Source organism: Cercospora beticola, chromosome 1 (genome assembly GCF_033473495.1).
Source record: "Cercospora beticola chromosome 1, complete sequence".
NCBI classification, from domain to species: Eukaryota; Fungi; Ascomycota; class Dothideomycetes; order Mycosphaerellales; family Mycosphaerellaceae; genus Cercospora; species Cercospora beticola.
Window position 1 is genome coordinate 567547 of NC_088935.1, and position 26080 is coordinate 593626.

General features: G+C 52.6%; 11 protein-coding genes across 11 annotated transcripts; 6 read left to right on the plus strand and 5 right to left on the minus strand.

The window, feature by feature from the left end:
• Positions 1–377: 377 nt before the first annotated feature.
• RHO25_000253 (uncharacterized protein) lies at positions 378–775 on the minus strand (the record flags this gene model as incomplete). The annotated part of the gene is made up of 4 exons (XM_023592874.2): positions 378–388; positions 446–532; positions 588–712; positions 762–775. The coding sequence occupies 4 exons, from the start codon at positions 773–775 to the stop codon at positions 378–380; spliced, it is 237 nt and encodes a 78-aa protein (XP_023458718.1).
• Positions 776–1408: 633 nt separating this feature from the next.
• On the minus strand, positions 1409–2208 carry RHO25_000254 (uncharacterized protein; the record flags this gene model as incomplete). Its single annotated transcript, XM_023592875.1, has 2 exons — positions 1409–1973; positions 2072–2208. 2 exons carry the CDS (start codon positions 2206–2208, stop codon positions 1409–1411), a joined length of 702 nt encoding a protein of 233 aa, XP_023459810.1.
• Positions 2209–3239: 1031 nt separating this feature from the next.
• Positions 3240–4205, minus strand: RHO25_000255 (uncharacterized protein; the record flags this gene model as incomplete). Its single annotated transcript, XM_023592876.1, has 1 exon — positions 3240–4205. The coding sequence occupies one exon, from the start codon at positions 4203–4205 to the stop codon at positions 3240–3242; it is 966 nt and encodes a 321-aa protein (XP_023458716.1).
• A 680-nt stretch (positions 4206–4885) lies between these two features.
• RHO25_000256 (uncharacterized protein) lies at positions 4886–6556 on the plus strand (the record flags this gene model as incomplete). Its single annotated transcript, XM_023592877.1, has 1 exon — positions 4886–6556. One exon carries the CDS (start codon positions 4886–4888, stop codon positions 6554–6556), a length of 1671 nt encoding a protein of 556 aa, XP_023458715.1.
• Positions 6557–6634: 78 nt separating this feature from the next.
• On the minus strand, positions 6635–8470 carry RHO25_000257 (uncharacterized protein; the record flags this gene model as incomplete). The annotated part of the gene is made up of 3 exons (XM_065601997.1): positions 6635–7026; positions 7090–8205; positions 8302–8470. 3 exons carry the CDS (start codon positions 8468–8470, stop codon positions 6635–6637), a joined length of 1677 nt encoding a protein of 558 aa, XP_065458069.1.
• A 215-nt stretch (positions 8471–8685) lies between these two features.
• On the plus strand, positions 8686–9259 carry RHO25_000258 (uncharacterized protein; the record flags this gene model as incomplete). The annotated part of the gene is made up of 2 exons (XM_023592879.2): positions 8686–8701; positions 8760–9259. The coding sequence occupies 2 exons, from the start codon at positions 8686–8688 to the stop codon at positions 9257–9259; spliced, it is 516 nt and encodes a 171-aa protein (XP_023458713.1).
• A 532-nt stretch (positions 9260–9791) lies between these two features.
• Positions 9792–10869, plus strand: RHO25_000259 (uncharacterized protein; the record flags this gene model as incomplete). The annotated part of the gene is made up of 3 exons (XM_023592880.1): positions 9792–10049; positions 10137–10443; positions 10508–10869. The coding sequence occupies 3 exons, from the start codon at positions 9792–9794 to the stop codon at positions 10867–10869; spliced, it is 927 nt and encodes a 308-aa protein (XP_023458712.1).
• A 1107-nt stretch (positions 10870–11976) lies between these two features.
• Positions 11977–13016, plus strand: RHO25_000260 (uncharacterized protein; the record flags this gene model as incomplete). Its single annotated transcript, XM_023592881.2, has 3 exons — positions 11977–12418; positions 12472–12696; positions 12748–13016. The coding sequence occupies 3 exons, from the start codon at positions 11977–11979 to the stop codon at positions 13014–13016; spliced, it is 936 nt and encodes a 311-aa protein (XP_023458711.1).
• Positions 13017–14171: 1155 nt separating this feature from the next.
• RHO25_000261 (uncharacterized protein) lies at positions 14172–16816 on the plus strand (the record flags this gene model as incomplete). Its single annotated transcript, XM_023592882.2, has 13 exons — positions 14172–14214; positions 14303–14457; positions 14561–14600; positions 14676–14912; positions 14989–15151; positions 15210–15285; positions 15350–15487; positions 15577–15594; positions 15656–15822; positions 15894–16205; positions 16264–16406; positions 16471–16731; positions 16785–16816. The coding sequence occupies 13 exons, from the start codon at positions 14172–14174 to the stop codon at positions 16814–16816; spliced, it is 1785 nt and encodes a 594-aa protein (XP_023460020.2).
• Positions 16817–17182: 366 nt separating this feature from the next.
• Positions 17183–18286, minus strand: RBG1 (GTP-binding protein rbg1; the record flags this gene model as incomplete). The annotated part of the gene is made up of 1 exon (XM_023592883.2): positions 17183–18286. One exon carries the CDS (start codon positions 18284–18286, stop codon positions 17183–17185), a length of 1104 nt encoding a protein of 367 aa, XP_023460021.1.
• An 862-nt stretch (positions 18287–19148) lies between these two features.
• RHO25_000263 (uncharacterized protein) lies at positions 19149–20336 on the plus strand (the record flags this gene model as incomplete). Its single annotated transcript, XM_023592884.2, has 3 exons — positions 19149–19484; positions 19664–20026; positions 20223–20336. The coding sequence occupies 3 exons, from the start codon at positions 19149–19151 to the stop codon at positions 20334–20336; spliced, it is 813 nt and encodes a 270-aa protein (XP_023460022.1).
• Positions 20337–26080: the final 5744 nt, after the last annotated feature.

Sequence of the window (26080 nt, forward strand, 5' to 3'; positions counted from 1 at the left end):
CACCCGTCGGATGAAAAGCCTGAGGCACAAATTCTCCTTCCCAGATCCTGAACAGGACTAAGGTCCTAACCAGGAACACATGTCTATCGACCCACGACAAGCCAGACGCCGTCGCAACAACACCTCGTCGATTACAGTCCTACCATCAGACATGTGTGACAGCATGCTGCCACGTACACGCTCAAGCAAGAGAAGCCAAGGGAAGAGATGCGGATGAAATCGGCAAGAGCATTGTAGCGGCTACACTTTCATTGCGGCACTATGCTACGGCATAAATCATGACTTGATCAATGGTATCTCAGATACAAGGTGCTGTGGGTCCAAATAAGTCTTCTTCATCTGCATGGAAGAGAGGAGACATGATCAGAGCTCTTGCTCTACTGCTTCTCTGCAAAATGCATTAGCAGTGTTCAAGAGAAGGTGTTGCTGTCCGTGGGCAACTCACTGTCTCCCAGTCCAAGAGTGTCCTTGACGCTCTCGCCGGCGGACGAGACACTGTCAGTCGCCTTCTGCGTGGCGGACTTCTCCTCCTCTGCATGAAATTGTCAGACGCCTATCGATGATGAACACAGGATTGGATAACTCACCTGGCTGAGCCTTGCCTGCGACAGAATCTCCAGCGCCCTTGGCCTTGTCACCAAGCTGCTCGGTGGTGGACTTCTGGCTGTCTGGCTTCAAGGCAGAAGCTGCCTTGTCGGTGTTGGACTGGCGCCTGGTACCCGTCAGGACACGTTTGCGGCCTGCTGAAAGAAGCTACTCACAAGCTGTCGGACATTTTGGCGATTGATGTGATTTGAAGTTGTTCGTTGAGTTGAGTTGATTGCTTTCGAGGTGATCTGGAAATCGAATGTCCCTCTGTGGCAGCACTCTCTTATATGCCAACATATGGAGCACGAACACCCTCACGTTTCACAGCGGGGCAATGAGGTCGTCCTATGGCATCACCCCTCAATACTGCACTGCGCGTACTCATTGCATGCGTTCGCAGTGCATACACATTGCGCTACGTCAGAATGCGGGCACATGTACAAAACTTGGACAACAGCTTTGGAGATTGCACAACCTGTTCCATCATAGAGCTCCACTTATTGGCCGGCATAGCGAGGGATTCTCTATCAGCAGACACATTTCCTACGACACCTGCGCACTTCTTGTTGTTTACCCGTCGTGCCAGACAGATTCGCGTCACAGTGATGCTATCCCGTAGTTACTCCGACTCTATCACATGCTCCACTTGTTTAACACGACAGCACGACAGGTCAGGAAACTTGCACAATTCATGCGCATGGCAACTCAACGTCGGACATCATCACGATCTCAACGTTGTTGCCTGGCGACATCACACAAGGTCTGATAGTGAAACAGGTTATTCGACGAAGAATGTTGTTATTTGCTGATGCTACCTCATCTAGCATGGCAGAGCACCAGTGCTGGTGGCTGTCTGGAACAACTGAACTTCCTCAGCACGACGCCTTGTCAAGCCAGCCACAGGCTGTCCACCGGCCTTGTTCCACTTTGGCAACTCTTCCGCAGCAACTGTGTTTGGATTTTCTCCAGCATTGAGCCTCTTCACCAATGTCGAAGATGCCGTATTCCCGCATCCAACGTTGAACGCCCAGGAAACCAACGCACCATACTGGTTGGCGTTGAGTCGAACACCACCGACCTGTTGTCCGATACAGACTTCGAATTGCCTCACATCGCGTGCCAGAAGCTGCTCGCCTTGAGCCTCGGAGATTGGATACGAATAGCCCAGTTCTTGGCAGCGAGTTGACTGAGAGCAAAGATGGCCGTAGCCGACTGTCCATTTGCCTGCAACATCTTGGTATGGACTGCCTCGGAAGCCTTCAAAGGATTTGATAAAGTCGATGATGTTGGCTTGAGCTGAAGGTGGACAGTTGCCTCCACCTCCACCGCCACCGCTTCGGATGCAGCATTGGATGTCTGAAGAGCCAGGACACAGGCCAGAGTACCTATTATCAACTCGTCAGATGCGTCCTCCATGAAGCTGTGCATGGGCCTCTTACCTGCTTCCTGTGCATGTGGACGCGGACTCGCAGGTTCCGCTTACACCGCTTCGAGAGCAGCGGCCGTACGTGCAACACTGAATGTTCGATGGACCTGGGCATGCGCCTGCTGTGGATGTTCCGCCGCATTCGGACGTGGAGATGCAGACGCCGTTCTGTCCATTGGCTGTGCAAGTGCCATACTGGTACTGCGCTGACGCCGTGCTGGCGAGCAAGAGAGCTGCTGACAGGATCGTGTTGGCAAACATCTTTAAAATATGCTGGGTAAGTGCTTATGCTGAATGGAAGTAAGTCGTGTCAATCGAACACACGCTTCCTTATATACATATCCATTCCCTCTCCATCACCCACCTTCCTTTCTTCTTCAAAACCTCACAGCAGAAGATCAACATGGTTACATCGTGCAAACCACGTTCTATCCTATCTTGATCAACTCCGCGTGAACGTGGTGCCGCTTCAGCTTCTGCTCGCAGCAGCCCGTTCCTGCTTGGCGGCCGATCACTTCGCTTGTTTCGAAAAGTCATTGGGCAATGCGATGCACACTACTGCGTGATGTAAGCTCCTACCTATAAATGCAGTTCGGGGCGTTAATCTCTCGTTTTTGGAGGAGGGCTTATAGAGCGGACTTCAGCGATAATCTGGGTTGTGATGTAGTGGTTTCGCGTGGTTGGAGTGAAGTGTGGGTTGTGAGTGGTGGAAACTTGATGTACGGAAAGCGAGAGGCTATGCGAGGAAGCTGGGCGTTGGTCATTGTGCTCTAGAGGCATTTGTGGCTTGCTGTAGCTAGATGGAAGAGATTGAAGCAAAGCGATGATGAAGTGTCGAAAGACTCTTTGGGAGTATAATTTTTCTTGACAGTGTGAGAGCAAAGGTGCATGTGAGCAGTCGTGGGAAGTGACGCTCGTGCGCGGAGAGATCTTGGCGTCAGCAGAGCACCTTCTCCTTCTCGTTCAGCCTTAACAGTTTCCATCGACATCAAGATCAATTTCACAGTTCCATATCAAGCCGCGCAGCTAATACCAAGCTCTAAGCATGTGCAAGGCATTTCAAGACCATGCGATGCTCCTCAGGAGCGAGCACTCAGTCGGAGATAGGACCTCATCATGCGAGACTAGCTTTCCGCGAAACGCCTGGGCGATATTGAATCATTCACTTCCGGAACGCGACAAGGAGCTCTTGCGAAATTGGTTACACTGAAACTACCCACGACTTCTAATAAGGCTGACCAGGTGACCAATGGTCTGTTTTGCCTCTTCTCCAGTTGCTGCCGGCCATACTGCCGCGTGAAGCTGCGTGAGAGTTGCGCGAAGATGCATATGAGGGGCGAGAAGGCGTCTGTGAGTAGCCTGAAGGAGCCTGTGAGTGATAGGGATCCTGTGAGCGGCGCGAAGGTGCCTGCGACTGACCTCCGATTCTCGACGGGGGAGCATTCAGCTTGACGAAACGGTAATCTTGCTCGCCTTCCACCGGAAATGGGTCCTTGTCACGCCAGCATGCCTTGCACCTCTCATTCCAGGCAAGCAGCATCTGGTCGTAACTGCTCTCGGTTATTCGCCCCACCTTTCCAATGTCCTCGTTGTAACTGATCCACTGGCCTCCCACAAGCTGACATGTTGTTGATTCAGTAAGTCCGACACTGTTTTCATGCCTGTGCACGAAGAACAAGGGCCGATGAGGACCTGTTACCTTCCCGCTCGTTTCGAACTCGACTCTGTCTTTGTAGTTGACAACGCAGACATGGTCATCTATAAGGCCTCTTCCGTCGTCCTTCTTCTCGATACCGACTTGCTGCCAAGAGTACAATGGCAGACAGAACATCGCCTCCCGGGCTTTGAACAACACGATGAACATCCGGCGCTTTGAGTACACTGGGCCCTGTGCGGTGATCTGGATCTCCTTTTGATACTTGTCGACATTTGGATTCGTGTTGGAGATATGGAAGGGCACCGATACCACGTCCCCCTGCCTGAAGGTGCCTCGATGGTACGGCGATATCACACAAACTCCGTTGTCGAACCAACCTTTGTGCTGCTTCGGGTGTACGTTGTTTGCATACACTTGTATGTCGTTTGGATGCTGGGATAGGGCGAAGCGAGTTTTGACGCTTGCATATGAAGGTGCGGGTGCTAAGGAAGGACACAAACGAGGGGGAGGCTGGCGTTGAGCGATTGTCTGCATGGTTGGAGTCGCACCGGGGGAATCGTCAACCGGCCCAGGTGTTGTAGAAGCTGTGGCGAATTGGACTCTGGATCACGCTGCCGCTGCATAATTGATGTTGGAAGCTGTTGCTGGAGCTGGGGCTGCATTTGAGGACGTTGCGACAGCAATTGCTGGCTTAGCTGCGAGAATCTGAGGCATGTTGATGTGTGTAGGCTGTGGAACCAGGCTTGTTCGGTTTGCTATATCCGTTACCACCGGACGGCTTGCGACTTTTTATGGCTGTCCGCCAGAAGTGGTGCAAACAAATATAATACTGGTAATGCACTACGAGATCGTGGTGAAGACAACCCAACTGAAAACCACCAGTCTTCAATGAGACTTCGCAGCGGAGAATAGGTCTACCAATGCGGTACACTATTCTTTGTTGTTTCTGTCAGGCGCGACTTCGCTTGCAACAGTGAAGAAAGCGAGCGAAGGCACGAAACTCGACCAACGACAACAAAACAAAGCCAGCTTGGCTACTGCATCGAGTGGCCTTTGTCCAGAACCGACTCACAATTCTCTAAGACAAGTTGAGACTGCACGTCATGGAGAGCTGCAACACCCAACATCACTCCTTAAAGCATAGCTTTGTTCGCTCCAGAGTCGCGAAAAGGCAGCCCAAGAAAGCGACGGCGACACGCTGGAAGTCTATCATCATGGCCATCGAGGACATTGCTGCGATAGCGCACAAGATACAAGGCAGAATCATCAAAAGTGATTATCTTCCTCGTTTTCTCAGGACGAGTTCACAAAACGCATCCGCTTCCGGTGCTACAGAAGTTGCCAACGAGCAGTCGACTGGAGCTGAAGATATCCGGGCGCAACATGATGGACACCAGGATCCGCAAGCACATAGTCATGCGGCTGAGGAGTCTGGTGTCGAGGGCGGACCAGCTGACTATCCGGAAACGCGAGAACCTTCAGTACGGCGGTACTCGGACGACAGTGACGAAATTAACGAACATTATGAGAACAACATCCAGAGGCACGAAGATGCTGTGGAGGACGTCTATGCTGCCGAAGAGGCGCTTCGTGCTCAGAAATATATCGAGTTCGTGCCCGAGGAGTTGGAGCAAGATTACACCCAGGGGCCTTGTCGATACGTGTTCATTGACGATGGCGTGAAGGACTCAGCTGCTTTGATGGTGCCATTTAAGATGTCGCAGAATATCAAGGGAGCCATTAAACTGCAACGGCATCACAAGAAAATGGAACGCTACATTCGAAAGCAGCTGGCGGAGATGAGAGACTTTCGGGAAACGCTGGATATCGAGATCAGAAGCCATGAGCTGAAATTGAAGGGAGATGCGGACCTGAACATCAAGCCAAGTGAGGAAGAAGCCAAAAGGCTACAGGGAGAGCTTGAGGTTCTGCAAGAGATGTGCGAGAATCTAGGTCCGCGGGAACGAGAGCTACGAACAAGGCTCGAAACAATCAAGGACTATCTGATAGAGGCACATTCTGCAGTGATGGTGCACCTTGACGAAGCATACGTGGTAGCGGCGCTTGCCGAAGAAAGCAACGAAGAAGAGATGCCGATAGAGCGCTTCGATCTTCAGGAGCAATATCAAAAGTTCTTTGCACAACGACAGAAGAACCTTCAGCCGGACGAAGTCCACCCTGTGGCACCGCCACCAGCCCTCGACACATCGCAAAATACCCTCATGAACAAACCTCCCACACCGACACCCGAGGAGCAATTCACCCAGGACCGGCGAAAACGACTCCGACTTGCAGGCGATAGACTCAATACTGCGCAGAAGGAGTTTCACTTCAAAGAGTATAACCAATGGCAGGAAAAGGAATTCAATCGAGAGCGTACCCTCGAGGGTCTCGAGCCTATCGATGTCGACAAAGAAGCCTTCGACAGACGCTGGTTTGTTCGCAATCACGAGATCACTCATGAGCTCCTCGAAGCAGAAGATGACCTCCGCTCCGCGAGGAAAGCTGCCATCGAAGCGGATGTTGAGATTATCTCTGTCGCTCCAGATGAATATTGGTCAGGGATCTATCCCAATCATAGGTCAGATGGTAGATGTGGATCGGGAAGTGATCTGAGCTCGTTGGCTGGGCCAAGAGTCCCATCGACTTCTGCGAATCCAAAGGTGTTGGAGTGGTTGGAGAGCCGTGTCGAGGAGAGTGAATTTGAGGCAGTCGATCAGAGTCCGAAGCAGCCGGAGGAAGTGCTTGTGCTGAACGATGCGATGGCGATGGAGATCGAGACCTGGGATAGTCAAAGTATGCTGGATTCGTGGCCTTACAGGCGGAAGTTAGTTAAGCAGTGGCAGCAGACGTGTAGTGCTGAGAGGGAGCAGCTTGCTGTATAGACTGTCCGAGGGGATGGTTCGACATTGCTGGAGAAGGTAACTTGCATAGCGCCATTGTAGACATTACGTCCAAGATTGTCATGACTTGCGCTCCACCCTCACACGCGCTTCACGCCCTTCGATATATGTTCCCAAAGTCCTAGTGCCAGCAACAAGTTCCACTTCTCTTGCCACTGAATGCTCTGCGACCCTGGTCTCATCGCCGTCTTCTTCCTCATCTGAGTCCCACTCTTCAATGCCAGTCTGATCTTGATTGAGGCCGATCGGATCTCGTTCACCAGTCTCCCAGATCAACCGCAACTCCAGCGGCATCACACCGAGCTTCTTGCCAACCATGCCGAGAACAGAGTAGATATTGAAAGACTTTGGTATCCTAATTTGCCATTCTGGGCGGTCTGTGAAGACGAAAGTAACATCCACAAGTCTAGCAGCTAGACTTCGTGGATCGATGGAATCTGCTTTGGGCTGGTCTGCGAAACATTAGTCTATGATGCTTCTCAAGAATGAAAAGGGGCCAAGCATTATGCACTTACCTGGTATCGAAGGCTCGCCATATTCTTCACACAGCGCATTCCACCTCGAATGCCTTCTCAATACTTCCGCCCGCTTCTCTGGAGCTGTACCTGCTAGCTCCGCCGTGATCTCGTTGAGATAGTACTTCTCAGCGTTCAGTCTCTCTTTTTCGGTAATCTTGCTGTAATTCAGCATGTCGAGCTGGGGCAGGCGCGCAATCGTAAGCATGTAACCGTCTTCTGCCATCAATGGCTTTCCCAGGGCCGATTTCATATCTTTGTAGATTGGGTTGCCAGTGGTGCGAAGCTGCTTCATCGCGGGAAATGCGCTTGGCAGAGCGTCAACCACGTCCCAGGAATTAATCGCATTGTGGGCCAGATCGAGGTCCAATATCGAGCTGCTGATGGAACTGCCTTTCTGACCTGCACTCTTGATTTGGCACTTCTCTAGATTGACCTTCGTCAAATGGCTGCATGAGCTCAGTTGTCGAAGATCAGCGAGGTTCATGAAGTAGTTGTTCGAGAGATCCAACGATGTGAGAGTTTCAGGCAGATCTGTGGGCGAGAGCGACTCGGCGTCTGAGAGCTCGTCGTTGGCTATCATGAGCGTCTTTATACGCGAGAAGCGACGTGCTACAATCGGAGCTAATAGCTCTCCACTTCGATGCAGTAAGGTATTCGACAGACTTAGCGATGAGATGCGAGGAAAATCTCTTGCGTTCTTGTCGGAGTCCACGCTGAATCTGTTCCCATCCAGTATTAGATGAGCCAGCTTCGGGAGTAATGCGATCAAATTGAGGATCTCATCGAGACTCTCGAATAGGTTGCTGGTGAGATCCAGCTCAGTGATGTCTTTGCAGGTCTCTCTGATATTATCGTCTTCGTCGTTGCCAGTGTGTCGTATACGCATCCGATCGAGAATCAGCACATGGATGCCTTGCAGAGCAGCTTGTCGTTTCGCAAACTTTTGGAAGCCAACTTCCTCGGCTTGTTTGGTGGAGAAGTAGACAGTCGCTCCAAGGTTCGAGGCATCATCAGACATATACTTCTCGTGGAGTGCTTGATAGAAAGTCCTCGATTTGTCCCATGGCTGATTTGGCCTGAGAAATGAAGCGGTTGTGGGTGATCTGCTTCTGCCTGATGTGAGCTAAGGAAGACTGCCCTGCAATTCGAGTAGAGCCAGTGCCATCGCACCCGCAGCCGCTTTGGTCTCGAGGTATTGACTTAACTTACATTCAAAATATTTCACGCCTTCATGTGTTCCATTGTGCTTGCCGCGAGCGGAATCGTCCCACTCAACTCCGAGCCACTCTCCGGACTTGTTCTGGACGGCACCAACATACTGCACAGTGCATATTTGACCTTTCAAGCTCAAACGCTGACCGACAGAATGACTGGACATGTTGTGTTGATGGAGCAAACGGAGTCGGAGCGAAATTGGCCGATTCACATGCGCGACAAGGATGCGCGTCACGAGACGCGACCCACTTGAGCTTTCAATTTGGCAGACTCTCAAGACAAACAGCTTGCAACTTACACCGCAACTACATTGAATCGCCCACTGGAGCGTCTCGTCGCAACAAGCCAGTCGAGCGTAATCTGGAAGACGCCGCAAAGATGGAAAACGTCCAGGGTAAGCATCTGGCATTCTCATCAATCTCGCACAACTTCATTCTAACTACTGCCTGTAGATTGGGCAAACTACCTCTACGAACAACATGGCCACAACCTTCCCGAAGGCCTTCGCCAACAGATTCCCGTCTTCGCTTCGAACCCCACATACTGGTCCTACATCCGCTCACTCTTCTTCTACTTCAATCAAGCGACCTCACTCTTCCGACCAGTCCTGAACGCAGCAATTGACAGCGTATCCACGAAACCCGACCTCGCGACAGTCGCTCTCCTCCTGGTCATCATATTCATCAGTCTCAAGATCCTGAACATGGTAGTGGGCACGGTCTTGTGGTGGTTCAGATTCATCAAGGGCGTAGTGTTCTACGGTGGGCTGATGGGTCTGGCTTTGTGGGTGTATACGAGAGGGCCTGCGGGGGTTGCGGAAGATCTGGGTTACTGGTGGGGTGTGTGGAAGGGAGAGTACGCCCATTGGAGTGAGCAAGAGCGGGTGGCGAGGATTATGAGGGAGCAAGGCATTCCGGCTGGTGGTGGGAGAGGTCGCGCGAATTGGTACTGAGCAACAGATGGCGATGGGTAGACGTTCTTTCGAGGCATATTGAGATGCGCTAAGAGGAAGCCATGCATGATCGCTCATGAATAGGGATTTGTGATATTAGCGAAGGCGCTCTGGCGAAAACTGCGTTTGGAGCATTTGGATAGCGGCCGCAAATTCGTATTTCGCGCTGGTTCCGGGAGATACGGAATACTACCACATCACGCTACACGGGGTCAGCGAAGTGAGGTGCTGAGCCGGTCTCTGTCGGACTGAGCAAGCCTTTCTCGGACAGGCGCCGGATGAGATATGAAATACAGTCACGCTTCACGAATCCACTGAATTGACGCTCTGGGCCACTTCTCCAATGCTGGTCTGGAACGACTCCGCCTTCCTGGAGACGCTCCCACGCTGTTGCCATACTCACGCGAGGTGCTCTTGCATCGGCGCCTGCGCGGATGCACCCCGAAGGACAATGCCTGGCGCCCAGCGTCCTCTCTGCGGAGTGCTCTCGACTCCGTGAGAGCAACATCGACAGGCATACTTTTTCACAATCATGAGCGACACCGCCATGAGCGACGCAGACTCCGGAAGCGACACCGCCATAAACGACGCCGCCATGAGTGACGCGAACTCGGAGAGCTTAACGGCAAATAACCCAACGGCCACGAGCGATGCAGACTCGATGAGGGGATCGCCTTTCCAGCCCACGGTGCCAGGATTCAAGGACGGCTTCGACTGGGAGGACTTGATGCATTACCAACGCGAATACATACGCGGCGAGCTTGCAGAGGCTCCTTACTGTGACAAGCCAGTAGGTGCAACTATACGTCTCCTGCCTTTGCCGGACGTTCCAGATGTGAGCTGCGCAACGTTCCACCGAACACTCACGATCGGATAGTTCAGTGCTGAGATGTCTGAGTGGGCTGCCGATCTAGAGGAATTGGCCGACTGCGGAATACTCGCTGTCCAGTTCCAGCTTGCTTCCAATGAGCCTCCTGGCCCAAATGCAAAAGCGGACTGCACAGAAAGGGGTTTTGTTCATTCGAAGCGCAGGGCATGCCTGAAGTTCTTCATGCCCACCTCAGGCGATGATTACGAACTTGAGTCCGTTAACTCATCCCTGATGTATCTCCAGCGTGACGACTATTGTTATCATACGGCGATCCGGCTGGACTATTCAAGTTCGACTTGCGGCAGCGGTGATGGTACGTGAATGACTCTGTTCCACTGGCTAGCTTCACGGCACCCACGATGCTGATACACCAGAAGGATGTTGCTACTTAACACCCTGGATCTGGTCCAACTTCCCTGCGGAATGGGAGACACGCACGCGCGCCTGCGCCGAGACTCTCGAAGACTTAAGGGAGAAGACTGCAGCAACGTCCAAACAAGTTCATCCTTACTGTCGAGCGAAGCTCAACATCTTGCAAGAACACTGTATTCTTGGAGAATATGAGCCTGTCATTGTCACTCTTCTGGCAAAGGACTATGAGAGCATCGGCTTTTTCAAAACTCCTTCTTTACATCGTGAGGACAACGATTTTCTGGGGTCCTCCGTATACGGAGTGGCTGTATTCGCTTCCACTACCACCTGGGCACGACCGTCACCCGATCCGGGAGTACCTGATTGAGACTGAACCTGGTAACCGTCCGTGTAGGGGAGATGATGATTGGAGGCTTGGATGAACGCATGATCGAATGAAGACGAGGAAGCGTGCCATTAAAGCTTCCAATGGCAAGTAAATGCAACACTCGAGCGCAAAGCGCTATAGGTAGTGCTCGATGCATCAATCGGTGGTGCACTCGTGCGTCTATACACGTCTGTGTGCGCTGTGTACGCTGAGATCATCTGTCCATGTGCTCCTGAGGCTCCCGAGACTTCCGGTTGAGCTTGTGTCTGAGGTTCGCGTGCGTCTCCAATTTCTGGTTCTGTCGCGCGTTTAGCAGCTTACACATCGCGCCCGAAATCCTCACACAGTATGGCTATCAGTCCCACGAGATCGTATCGCAAGCAACGGATGCAATGGCTGGAGCATGCCAGCAATGTGCTCTCCCATGTCTGGGACAGGCATGCCCAGTCCAACATCGTCATAAGCGCAGACAATTCAGACCAGGCTTCGCTGCCTCGAGGCCGTTACAGACAGCGGGCGAGGGTCGAGACTTCTGTCACTTTCATCACAATCAACCAGGAATCGCCAAGACGGATTTGCCAACCTGCTGCGGTCGTCTGAAACGTGTCGAATGCACATCGACATCTTTCTCCTCCTGTTCATGTTCGTGTCCGCGGAGCAGCAGCAAACGTTCAACGGCAAAACAGGAGTCGGGGCCTGTGAGACCTCGCTATCCGACCAATCACATCATGGTTAGCTCCACTGGTACAACTGAGTCTCTGCCTCCGCCACTATTGGCGCGTCTGGGCACGTCAACAAAGCAAGCTCCATCTGTTCCCCAAGACATGGGGCGTGCGTGTCGCACTGAGGCTGTGAAGATTGGGTAAAAGGCTGCGGCAGAGCCACGGGCTGGCAGAGCTGTCACTGTGTTGCGCATGCGACGCCCTAAAACATTGCAAATTACAGCAAAGTGTTATACGGGTACAGGTATAATTGCGAAGGACCGGCTTTTGCGGAGAGTCAATCCGAAGCCACAGAAAGCCATCGCCTCAGCCATAGAAGAGCGCAACGTCCCCTCCAGTTTTGGTTTTGTTTCTGCTACCCTGACCTGGTCTGCTGGACTTCACCATGGCTCCATCAGATGAACAATATGCACCGCTTAGGCTGGAGGATGAATTTGAGGATGAGAAGGATGTTGGCAGTTCGGAAGATGGTGGAGAGCGGTCTGCTGAGGGCTGTCGGTGGTGCAAAGGCGAGCTGAGGCAGACGAGGACTTCCAACTTCAACAAACTCCACATTGCTCTGGCCGTTTTGATCACGATAGCGGTCTTCTTTCTCGGGTATGCGACGAATATACTGGTGACCTCAAGGCAAGGACAGAAAGCACAAACGTACAGCACAGAATTCAAGCCAGCGCGACCTGCAGCGGAGCTGGAGCAAGTGCGCTTCACCGGATCGGCACAATTCGACGATGAAGGCGAGCCATTCTTTGATTATGCCGAAGATCAGGTGCTCTACACTGGCACTCCCACCAAGGCCATGGATCGCGCGTGGAACAAGCTGATTAAGCGTGAGTGATGGACAGTCGATCCTCCATGTGTAATCAGTGCTAACCTGAGGCAGATCGATACTTCCTTATTGACGACAGTGAGGCTCGCGAAGCCTGGGGTCCAGACTATGAGCAGTATTACAGATATCCAGATACTGAGAAGCGCAAGGGAGGTTACGTCGCCGGCCTCGACGTCCTTCACACTTTGCACTGCGTGAACATGCTTCGTAAGGCATTATACAAGGATTACTACAAGGAGCATAACCATGGATCTAAGAAGTTCCAGCAATACCACATCGGTATGTTTGCCAATCACGCTTCTCGCCGTCTCACGCAACTGACCTTTGCAGACCACTGTCTCGACATCGTACGTCAGAACATCCAATGCAACAGCGACCTCACCCTCATCCCAACACGGTGGTGGGATGGCATGGGAAAGAATGGCCGGAACTTCATCGACTCCGACCAAGTTCACACCTGCCGCAACTTCGGCAAGATCCGCGAGTGGGCCTATAACAAGTGGAATCACAGCCACAGAGTCGGAAACAAACATCTGCCTCCCGTGGACCTGCACCGACATATTGAGAACTCTCAACATGTGGAAGAGGGTGATGATTAAGATAATGATGTCTGTAATGAAAGTTAATAAATGATCCCAGTTTCAAATGTAAGCCTACTACCAAGTGTGTGGCAACGAAGGCCAGTACGACCAGTTCAAAGCAGACGTCCCAACGATGCGGTCCGAATGTCTGACTTCCAGTAGCAGAGTCAACAGAAACGGCACCTTCGCGTCCGATGTTACTGTCGTGAGCCTTCTCCATCTGACCGGTAACCAATCCTAATGTCTCGTACAAAACGCGAGCCAAAGAACAACTCCCAGCCTAAGAAAACGCATTCGACGACACGGGAATAAATCCTACACAGTATTTCCCGAGTTCATGTTACTATACTTCAAGGAAAGCCCGCTTCTACTCCGGACCTTCCGGAACAATTCCTACACGACTCGACCCGCCAGAGTCAGTCGTGCATCAACAAGGATCGCAAGAACCAGTGTTAGAGAACAGCTTGTGCGGGGAGCTGACTTGGCGCTAGAAAGGATAAGGTCGCCATCTGAGAGAATAGGCGAGCTTGCTTGCGTGTAAGCTTGTGCGTCTAAGCAGAATTATTTGGGTTGGCGAGGAATTAAGGTTCGAAGCTTTGCGAGTTTACGAAGTGAATGAAGTAGTCCTGTGGACTGTCTCACTTCAAAGCAATCGGAATACAACGAGTACAAGCAGAAAATTCACTCCATCCTGGGAGATTGCAGAAACATTATGATCAGCGTCAACAATGCATAATCGCAAACCGTATTCGAGCCATCGGTACCCTATAGGCATCACTGCTATTTCTCCTCACCCAACCAGCGCAATGCACTCCGAGCTACCCCATACGATCTTTCCTTAGAATGTGGTCCCTTCATGCACGTCTTGCAGGGTTCTCCGCGTGGAGTACACGTTGACGCCCTGGGACGGGCTCACAATAGATCGAACTACGTTCCGGTGACACGAGAGGGTAACGCCTCCCTCGGGCAAGACATGCGCAGGTAGCTTTGTACTGCCTGTCTAGGACTGTTTCTTTTCGCCTATGGAGTGCATAGCCGGATGGTGATCTTGGGGCGATACATAGATAGGAAGAACAATTGTTCGAGCCTTCTTCATCTATCTCGTCAATCCGAACAGAGACCGTTCTGGGAGATCTTCGATCCACAAGCAGCACAAGAAGAACGACGACGAACATGGCAGAGAAGAATCCTGCTGCACATAGTGAGGCATCATCCGGTATGGATATCACAACGAACTCTTCCTCATCAATCAATGCAATCAAGAGCAGGCAGAAGTATTGTACTGATGACTTCTCTCCGAACAGACATCGCACAACAAAACACTGAAGAGAAAGCCGAAATTACCCACATCGAACAGATACACACCAACGAGCGTGTTGCCGGCCATGATAACTACTACGAGAAGAATGGTCTCCGCACCTATGGCGATGGAGTTGATCATGAGCCTATAGGCAAGATGGTACGTCTCCTCCGATAAAGTACAACAGCAAACGGGACTATTTCCTCCACGTACGAAACACATCAAACCGAACCGCAGGCTAACCAAACTCCCACAACAACAGTCTTTCGCCCGAATGATGTCCCTCGTAGCCATGGCATTCCGTACGTCCCACCTCCCTCCCCCGGCCCCCTCGCTCTCCTCTGCCATTCACTAACTCTCCCGCCTTACTTGCACAGTCTGGACCGGCAGCCAAATCCCCGTCTACCTCTTCGGCGCCGTCCCACCTTACATCTACCGTGACATCGGAGGTCTCGACCGCTGGGTCTGGTTCGTCCTCGCCAACCTCCTCTCCCTCGCTGCAGTGTGTCCGTTTGTCGGTTCGATTTCCGATTTGATTGGACGACGTTGGGTTTCGATTATTGGGGCTTCATTGCTGGTGATTGCGATGATTATTTGTTCGACTGTGCATGATAGTGAGTTTCCCACACTTCTCGTTTCGTCTGTGTCGACGAGAGGCATGTGAGATGAATGTGCTGATATAATTACCAGTGAATTACTTCATCTGCGGCATGGTTTTCGCTGGAGTAGGAGCTGGAATTAACGAGCTTACTGCACTGGCTGCGACATCCGAATTGGCACCGACTTCGAAGAGAGGGAAGTATGTTGCTGTACTGATCTTTTCGATTTTGCCTTTCTTGCCGTCGGTGTTGTAGTAAGTTTTGCCACTGCTTCGTCCTCCAGGGATCCACGATGTTGACCAATAATCTCAGCGGCCAGCTCATCGCATACTATGCCGACTGGAGATGGCTCGGTCTCATTTGTGGGTTGTGGGCGTTCATCGGACTTGTAAGTTTAGAGAGTGAGCGGAGATATTCGACTGGCTTTGAGCTAATGTTAACATTTATGGCAGGTGATGGTCGTGGTCTTCTACCACCCTCCGCCACGAGTCAACTCTCAAGGCATGACGACCCGAGAAGTCCTCCGGCAGATTGATTATGTCGGTGGTATCTTGTCCGTGGGCGGAATGCTTATGTTCATGATGGGAATGGTGAGTCGAAACAACGTCATCCACAGTTCTGCAAATCCGTCATTTTCTTCGCAGAACCAGCTTGCTGACTCCTCGCTCTTCTCCTATAGCAATGGGGCGGATACCAGGTAAGCCCCGGAATTGTCATCCAGAAATCCGGTCGGCTCACACTGACATCTCCCTCTTCAGTACGACTGGGACAGCGCCCACGTCCTCGCCCCCCTCATCCTCGGCGTCGTCATGATCATAGCCTTCCTGATATGGGAAAGCTACTACGCCCCCTATCCCATGTTCCCCAAACGCCTCCGACAAGACCCTCGAACCTTAGCCATGACGCTCGTTATCACTTTCATCTCGTAAGTCTCATCAATCTCGACAGCTCTGCCTCGATCATCAGAATCTCCGTGTGTGCTGACATGCATCGCAGCGGCGCGAACTTCTTCTCCGTCCAAATGTTCTGGCCAACCCAAGCCTTCAACGTCTACGGCCACGACCCCGTCGGAGTTGGAATTCGCGGCTTGCCCGTAAGTTTTGGTGTCCTGGGTGGAGCATTTATCGTTCTCTGGCTGCTTTCCGTTTTTCGAGGACATAATAAGGAACTGATGATCGCTTCTTCGATTCTGATGACCGCCGGTTGTGGATCGCTGGCCTGTGCTCGAGTTGACAATTTGAATACAATCTGGGGTCTGCTGTTCATCGCAGGACTTGGTATCGGAGGAATTGTGGTTCCGGCTTCGATGTGAGTTTGCTTGTCGTCTGGAAGGTTGTTGCGTGCAGCTGACGATGACTCCTTGCAGTATCACCACCATCATCTGTCCCGATGACTTGATTGCTACCGTCGCCGCTTTGACCCTCGCGATTCGAGTTATCGGCGGTAGTATCGGCTACTGCGTCTACTACAATGTCTTCGTCCACAAATTCGAGACAAAAGCTGTCGAATGTAAGCACACCCACGTTCGACAATGCTTACTTGACTTGGAGGTGGCATCTGCTAAAATCATTAGACATTGGGGGCTACATGATGACCCGCCTGAACATCACCAACGAGACCCTCATCGCGGAAGCCATTCAACTGACTGGAGTCTCTTTGATCGAGAGAATCAACGACATTCCCGGTATTGCCGGAGTACCTGGAGCGTACGACGGAGTTGTCCTTGCGGGGCAAACCGCATATGCGGATTCGTACATCTACGTCTATCTGGTGTCTATCGCTTTTGGTGCGATCAGTATCGTCGCCGCCTGTTTCCTCGGAGATATCTCCAAATGTAAGCACACCTTTGATGCCGAGAGAGTGTTTGCGATGCTGACCACTGTCCAGATATGGACGACCATATTGCAGTCGTGATGTAAATGGGTGTTTGGGAGATCATGAGCCAGCCAGAGAGAGCAGGAAAGACTGTTCTTCTCGAGGTTGGTGTATTCATGTACTCGTTTCGGTCATGATGATCTGAACGATGCACAGCATAGTTGGGACAGCTTCCTTCAACTCATTGTCGTTCCTACCGACTGTCCTCCATCCCTTTCCTTGCTCCGGCCTCATGTGGTCCAGGACTGCGTGGTGATCGACGTGTCGGCGTTACGTACCAGCTTTGAGCTGACGCAGACCAAAACCTCAACGTGACATGCCAAGCCGGATCGCTTGAGGCTCGTCGCCACACCGCTGCTTGCAGAGCAGACATGGCAGTCTTCCTTGCGCGTAAAGCGAAAACCGTCGAATTATTTCTTGATGATCGTGATAATGTCCTCGTCTGCGAGTTCGTGGCTGAGGCCCACTCGTTGCGGTTGGTGCTTCACACTGCGGCCATAAACAATTGCTATCCGGAACTGGTCCACGATCGTCTTGTGGATGGCGTTACAAAAGTCTTCCACCGTGCATGCTGTGCTACGCAGCACGACAGGTGCAGTGTAGTCTGGCAGCTTGCCCTTCGGTTTCGTGTATACTCTGCGGAGGTTCAGTTTCTCCCACATTTGCTCCAGTAGCTCGTCAATGTTCCAGCCGTGTTCCGAAGAAATTGGACAAGCGTTTGGTATCCTGTACAGCAGATCGAGTTCCTCGATGGAAATCGCGTCAATCTTGTTCAATGCATAGATGACTGGAATATATGCTCGGCTCTTCGCCTCGATCACATCAATCAAATCGTCCACAGTGGCGTCGCAACGGATTGCAACATCGCAGTTGGCCATTCTGTACTCGTTGAGCACAGCTTTGACTTCCTCGTTGGTAATGTGGTTCAAAGTTTGTGTTGTGGTGATTGATATTCCACCCTTCTCTTTCTTCGTGATCTTGATATTCGGTGGCTGCTTGTTGATGCGAATGCCAAATCCCTCCAGTTCGCTCTCGATAACACGTTTGTCCGTAAGTGGCTTGTTGACATCGAGGACAATGAAGATCAAATGACAAGTCTTCGCGACTGCAATGACCTGCCGACCTCTACCCTTTCCGTCCTTGGCTCCTTGAATAATACCCGGCAAATCCAGGATTTGAATCTTCGCACCGTTGTATATGACCTGTCCCGGAACAGTTGTGAGTGTTGTGAACTCATATGCAGCAGCTTCAGAGTGTTGTCCCGTCAGTCTGGACATCAACGTCGACTTTCCCACAGATGGAAAGCCTATGAACCCAACCGATGCCACTCCTGTACGTGCCACATCGAAACCCACACCACCACCTCCTCCACTGCTGCTCGGCGTGAGCAGTTCTTTCTTCAGCTTCGCGAGCTTGGCTTTCAATTGTCCCAAGTGGAAAGATGTGGCCTTGTTCTTCTGCGTCTTGGCCATCTCATCTTCGATGGCCTTGATTTTGTCCAGCGTCGTCGCCATGATGGGCTATTTCTGATCGCGATCTCGCGTATTCGGCCGCCGAGGCACTCGTGAGTCGTTGTCGCGGTGGGTGGTGGTGTACAGAAGGTGTTCGCTCAGAAAATCGACTATGACCGCATTAGTGGGGCAATCGAAGAAAGTCCCGAGAAATCTCGGTCACGTGAGATATGGAAGACAGAGATATACAGAGCGAAGCAAAACTGGACAGACGAAGGTTTGGAGATAAGCAGTTGGCTGCCATTACTTCGAAACACATGCTACATTCTCGGGACGACACTGGGTGCAAATTGGCTCAGGGTAGGCCCGTGCAAGCTGATACGTTCTCAACCAGCTACTGGCGCCGGCTCGTCGCTAGATTAACCACAATGGACAGCCCGTTTGCAAGGGCCCACGTCGGTGTCTGCCCGCCAACTTACCTTTTGATTGCTGCCAGAGCAACACTCCGTACGAGGCAGTGGGCAGCACAAACCGTCGGCTCATCGCATGTGGACAAATGCGATCTACTCCCACCCACGCACGCTGGCGCTGTGCGAGGTAATTGTGCATGAGACAATCCGAGCTCCAGCCAGTGGTGCGGTGAGTGGGAGGCCAATGACCGGCTACCATCGGGGAAGCTGGAGCGCTCACATGCGCGCACGAATCCTCGAGGTAGAACGTTCCGGTCGATGCGGGGTGGGCCAACACGTTGCGTAAGGCTTTTGTCTTGCGCCCTACAAGTCTGGCAAGCAGCACACAAGCGACTGCCTTTCCCAACTGCCAGAAGACTCGCTCGCCAGAAATTTTCTTCTTGCCGTAGTCCCACCTTCCCACTTTTCATTTCGTCCCGCCAGACCAGGACACCTCACCATCATCGCCATCGAGTATGACTACCACAGCACGACGGGCCTCTAGTAGTGCGGGGTCGCTGAAGACCGCGTCGCTGCACGACAGTGCCAGAGGCTCGCCCGAGCCTCAGCTATCCCGACGACAATCTCTTGACCATGAGGACGAATTCCAGCGTCTCGTTAGCGACATCAATCGCATCTTGGGTCCGAGCAATGGTATCGACAGTGCATCGGTCAAAGTGGGCGACTTGGTCTCTGCGATGGAGGCATACTCGTCCGATGAGTCAGAATGGTCCCGGTACGCGTTTTCGGACGCTGAAATGGCATACACGAGGAACCTCGTGGATCGAGGGAACGGCAAAGCGAATCTCTTGGTGAGTCTACAGGAAGAGAAGTGGGAAAGTGGATGGCATTTTGTCCTCGCCCGCGTGTTCAAAGCGGTTTAGCTCTGAGCACGCCATATTTGTGGTGCCTTAAAGTTCAGGCACCCAGCACATCCGCTCCAGTCCACCACACTAGCCTGCAACAACACCCACTGACCATCGACATGTAGATTCTCGTCTGGACGCCTGGCAAGGCATCGCCCGTACACGATCATGCAAACGCTCACTGTGTCATGAAAGTCCTCAAGGGCACGCTTGAAGAAACACTCTATGGCTTCCCATGTCAAGCCAACTCCAATCTTTCATTACTCGATCTGGACTCTGCAGAAGGTGCTGCACTGAACGGCAATACCGAACACAAATGTTCAGCCACATGCCCAAGAGCTTCATCGACCAGCAAGTTACCCGTGATGCGAAAGACACGGTACACCACGGACCAAGTAACGTACATGAGTGACCGTCTCGGCTTGCACTCGGTCGGCAACCCGAGCACAGATCCCGAAGACTTCGCCATCAGTCTGCATCTGTACACTGTGAGTATCCGATCTCGTGCTCCACACACCCCGCACACCCTTTATATTGTCGTTACCATGGCGCGAGTGGATCTTGCAGAGCACATACCCAATTCATCATACCAGTCGACACCCAGCCCTCACCCACGCTTCAGCAATCCTTCTCCACCCCACGCATTTCATTGCGCCTTCGATCTTCCTTCTGACTAGAAACCAGCCACCGAATGCCGCGTCCTCAGGCTGCCATACGTATGATCCCAATACAGGCAAGAAGTCCTCCGAGAAGCACAAGATGAACCATTTCTATTCGGAGCTTGGCGTCAAGATGTGAGGGGCGTCGAGGTTCTTGAACAGCTCGATTTTTTACCGCGACAACATTCGAAATGTTGCCGGCGGCTTACTTACTTTTGAGAGCCTTGTTTCGACGAGCATCGCTGAATATCGTCAGAGATTACATCTCTGGTGAGAGACGTCGAAGGCGTCTTGCGTCGACGTGGGTTCGATGGCGATGACTGCCTGATTTTAGCTGCCGCATTCTTCGTTTTGCAAGTTTGAGCCCAATGAGGGACATTGAATACTGCCGCACGAACGATCTTGATTAGGAGATATGGCGTATCGGTTGGGAAGGAAAGGGAGGCGTTCGTTGACCAATTTGTCGGCAAAGGCGTTCACTGACGGACTTCAGATGGAGCGTGCTGCCATCGTACCTTTCACTGCGACTACATCCATAGCAATTAACGAAACCTTTAAAAACGATTTTCATCATGCATTCATCCCATCTCCCCTGCGCTCCCGCCAATCCAACCACCCCCTCATCCCTGCCCATCAGTATCCCAATGCTCGTCACTGGCCACAAATCAACGTCGCATTTCCCTCTTAAACGCACATTTACATCCGCAACCACAAGGGAAAACCCTCTCACGTCGGGAATGTCCCGAGGACTTCGAATGCGAAGATATTATCCGGCTTATCATAGATCTCCAATTTTGCGGACTTTCGTAGCAGTCCTAGGATACGTGGTTTCTTTCTTCGCATGTGAAGAAGACATTCAGAGTGGAGCAGAAGGTAGTGGGGTAGTAGATGGTGGGTTGAATGATTAGTAGGCCAAAGGGCAACATTTGTGAGAGAGAAAGAGGAAAGAAGGGGTATGGTTCGGGAACAAGGAAGGGTATGATATTTTTGGTATTGGTTGACCTGCACTGGTAGCAGTGTGTCGATGGCGGTAACAAATATTTCTTCTAGATTTCTCGTGGCACTTCGTGCAATGGAGTTGTGGGACCTGAAGGGACCGAGAAGAAGGATGGGATATATGGATTGAATGGCAGTTGATGGGAAATTGTTCGGGAAGCAATGTGAAACTGCCGTTCTTCGCTGCAAACCATGTTCGTTCAGCTTTTGAGTATGTCTCATGGTCACTCGACTCCCACCATCTCCGTGGCCGTGGTAAGCATTCTCACAAACACGACATCTTCAGGAGACTCGACCTCCCCTCTCGGAACTCGGCCGTTCACACCCCATCTCTCGGCCCACCGCACCTCCAACCATCCGAATATCTAATCCGGTGCAGCAAATCCAAACGACGTCGCCCAGCCCATCACTCCAGCCTTCTCTTCTCCTTAAGTTTATACGCTAAGAAGGCAAAACGCACAGACTTACCACCGTTGGTCATATTCCCATGACTAAGTGACGCAAGACCTAACAACAAACGTCCAACGTCTTCCGTCTAGACACGTCCGCTGGCCGCTGATCTAGTGCTCTGCACGTCACATCTGTGCATCGTCGTGAGCACATTTGCAGAACAACGTCCGGAAGATGACGGAAGTTGCCCTAGTTCCGCTAGTCAGTTAAAAAGATATACCTTCTGGAAAGCCGATTTTTCCATGAATGTTCGGAGCATGATGCGGCGTGTTCGATTCAGTATTGCAAAGTGGTGATCCTCCCAACTTTAAGTCATAGACTCAGTCGATGAAGCCTTAGACTTGGTTGTTGCCAAGTCTCATATTAGACTGCGCCATTCTTCTTCGCATTTCTCGGAGAATTGACTAAGGAGAGATTTGGTAAGCTAGTTTGAGTGCTGATCAAGTGCTCAATGAAGTTACCTTTGCGCTGGATTTAATGATTAATGCTGGTGGTTTCAACTTCCAGGCAAGCGTTGTGCTCGAATTTGTGATATTATGCGGGTTTGTGATCCCATTGCACTGGAGTTGGAGCACTTCTCACGAGGAAACAGTGCTTTCCTTCTGCCTAGCGTCACGCAGTCGACCAAGCGCATCAACACGATCGTCCGATTTCTCATGTCATGCAGCGCAGTCGATACCGCAAACATTGATAGATGACAATTCATCAATGCCGTCTTGTCGGTAGATTTGGTTGACATGCGGTTGGCCTCGGTGACGAATACTCGCCTACAAAGTTACAACGGCGGACCCGGCAGTCCGGTTCCCACAAGCCCCGCGTCTCGAGGTCTAGACGCCAAAGGTTCAGTTTCGTTGGCAACGATCCCATAGATTGATGTGCTTGCGGAACTCCGGACTTGGGCGTCTATGCAGTCGATTGCAATTCGGAGAGTTTCATGTCTAGGATTGTCTTCAGCCTTGTCGTGGTTGGATTTGTGTAACTGGGAGGTCCCCACCGCGATTGAGCTTGACAATCCAAATAAATGGGCGCGCAGCTTGTACTGAAAACGACGTCGATCGCCGAACCCGTCGTGGCTGTGTTTCTTCAACAGTTGCTCGCTTGATTGGATGTCTTGTTTCAAGTTACGAGCTGTCAACGAAGAGCTTGGCAAATGCCGGATCCTGCCGAGGGGTAATGTGAGGATGCGTAGACTACGGTGCTTGTGCTGTGTCAGAGTCATGATCGTTGTCAGGAGTCGGAACCTTTCGTGATGCTCAACGACTATGTTGAACTGGCCATCTCTTGTCCAGATCTATGATGACGCATAATCGAAGGGATGTTCTGCTTCATCTGCATCTGCATACGAGGCCGCTGTGATTTCGACGCCCTGGAGAACAGCAGTGGGGCAGCATGCTTGATGCCTGCCGATCGAGTCTGCGCATCATCCAAAGTACGACAGGAACTGCAGCTTACCAGAAGCAGGTACAGCAGTGGCCACTCCTGACTGCCACAGCTTCTGAGATATCGAAGATCGAACACGAATGTTCCGTCACATGCTGGAAGTGGCCATGTTCGAGTTGGTGACACGGCGCATTCCGGGCTGTGTGGCTGATGCTGTCGTGCAACTACCTCCTAACGCGTCATTGTTGTCGTTTCCAAAGATCGTCTCCCTGAGACTCTCGACTTGCATATGTTCTTGAAGTGCTAGCACCGCTGGTGGTGCCAAGCTAGAACCGTCTTGAGCTTGTAGTGATTAGACCGCGGCGCTCTCCCGAGCGTTTATTGATCGACAAGCCGGATCGACTTGAAGATGATCAGCAACAATCTTTTCTTGTGGGCTTGTGGCCGTCGGCGATATATCATTATTCGTGTTTGATGATGCTCGCAACGAGAGCGATGCGATGCGGTGGAAGGGCTCGTAAGTTTCGAATCAGGCGTGTTCTATTTGCGGGCATAGTTTACAGGAACGGAAAGGTTAATGTTGTACAAGCCGAAGGGTTCGGACAATGCCTGTTACAATCTTGCACGACAACCTACTTTCGACTCGGAGAAGTTTGGTTGGGTACAACCTGCAGAATTGTGGACGTGGGATCTCACCATTGGCCCGCATCGCTGCCGTCATTTTGAATTTCGAAACCATTGGAAGGACCAACCACGCCCGGACTTGTTCGAGTGTAGGGATGGCGTGAGAGACTTGGTGGCGGTGCAATAGAATTGATCGAAAAGAGAAACTCTCAAACGATGTCGAGGCAGCCCGGAGATCCGGCTCCAGGCTAGTTGAAGGCAATTGTGTGAGCTAAGCAGAGGCGGCCCTCGCAAGCGCGCAAGCGTAAGTTTTGGCTAGCAAATGGTAAGGCTTTGCGGTATGCAACGCGCTCTGAGTCGCTGGCCAGAATCGATGTAATTGCTCAGCAGGAGTCGAGATCCCAACACGCTGACGCCCAGAGTGGGAAGGGTAGATGAGGTGTATCATGATGCGCGGCCCAAGAGGGAAATCCAGGATTCAATAGCTGGGAGTAGTTCAACAAGGCCTAGGGCGAATGGTGGTGGTCGGAAGGGTCCGAGCTATTTCGAGCAGGAGTACATGGAATACATACCGTGCGTTCGCCCGCCGGCAGTGATGGCGGCGTGGTGCTGGGTGCCATATTGCCATTCATAGCAAAAAGCATGCGAAGCGAGACGAACACCCAGCGGGAGGTCGCGTGGCTGGTCCTCTGGTAATTTGGGGAGTCGTCGAGGTTTGGATAACCTACTTTGCTCTGTTTCAGTTTAGGTGGGCGGATGAAGCTTGCAGGTAGCGGCCGTCGAGGCCGTCTCGCGCCGATCGACAGGAGTGATCCCCGCGCGGGCGGGCTGGTCTGGTGTCGCGATATGGCCCTTCGGGAGGACGGACGGAGTTGCTGTGCATCATGTCGTCGTGCCTGCTCTGCCGGATCAGCAGCCAGCAGAGCAGCAGCGGGAAGGTGTGGCGCCAAGCACGGGCAGGCAAGGAAGCGTTGAGAGTCGCAGCAAGAAGGATCGCCGCTAGTGTGGAGCAGGTGCAGCATATTCTACCAATCGCAAAAGTACACTTTCAGCGTTTCTGCCAAACTCACAAGCTTACTCGCGCGCGCTGCAGCTTTTACCTTTGCGAAAAGGCGCTAAGCTTTCGGTGTCGTTGAACGCGATGGAGCAAATGGGAAAGGCGTGTCTCGGGGGCAGGAGGAGATGTGAGCAGGTGTCGGCCTGGATGGCGAGCTTGGGCGACGACACGGGCAATAGTTGCGGCGGCCTGCACTCGACGATCTTTGATGAGGAAGTCTGCTAGCGAGGTGGCCCGAATGCCTGCTGGCCTGGTCTGGTCTGGTCGGCCTGCTCGCCGTCATCGCAGCAGACACGGCGACCTCGGCTGGGCGTGGGTGTGCCATACTGTGAGTGGATGTGAGTGACGATGCGCTGGACGATGCGATCAGGCGCAGGGAGCACGTGTGGTGGTAGCGGCGAGCAATGGAGAGGCAGATGCGGCGTATGTTTCTGCCATTGGAGGTCGCGCGTGGACGAAAGAGGATGCAGAGCGCCCAAGCGCCTGCAGCGGGAATGATGCCCACTGCATCGCAGGGCGAGTGGCAGATGGCAATACTGTAGTACATAGTGCAGACGGTGCAGTACAGAACAGGCACAGGACAGCACAGGACAGGCACCACCGCATCGCACAGCAGCGCGGTCGCAGCAGGCCGGCCAGCAAGTGGATGCGGATCCGCCCTGGACTGCACCGGCGGTGGCAGGCCACGAGAGCGGGCGACGACTGTGCGACGTCTGACAGGCATTGTGTCTGGCGATGGCAGCGCTCTGTGACGCGGTCCCGCCCTGTCGTCGGATGTGGATGTGAGCACTAGGCGGGCGGGCGGTCCACATCCTCTATCCCACGCCCAGCCCCGGGCAGCAGCAGTGCGCGCGCGATGGCCGTGCGGTCGATCGCAGGCCGCAGGGATGGCCATCCAGCAAAGCCTCAACTCGTCGCAGCAGCACAGCGCCAGCACCAGCACCAGCGCGAGGGCCAACTTCCCACCGCGCCGAACCGTGCGTACTGGCAAACCTACACTAAGTTAGACACCCTGGCACGACCGCCTCCGCAAACTCTCAGCACTTGATCTACTCAACCCGGCCCTCGCAGCCTCGACTCGTCTCCTGTAACCTGCACGCGCAGACCGCAGCCCGCATATGAGTCTCGCTCGCTGCTGCTGCTGCTGCTGCTGTCGTTGTTGCCGCCGCTGATTATGCCCTCATCCCGCCGCCTTCCCCAGCTGTCGAGTCCTGGCTCGCATGTTGCACATCGCATCCCCGAGCGAACTGCTGCAGCATAGCGTGCAGCCGCCGTTTCTGCCGCCCTAAGCCCAAGCAAGCCACAGGCGTGTAAAGCTGCTGTTCGCTCCTGCTGTCTCCAACGCCGTTGCTGCTATAGCCGCACCGTTGCCTGCT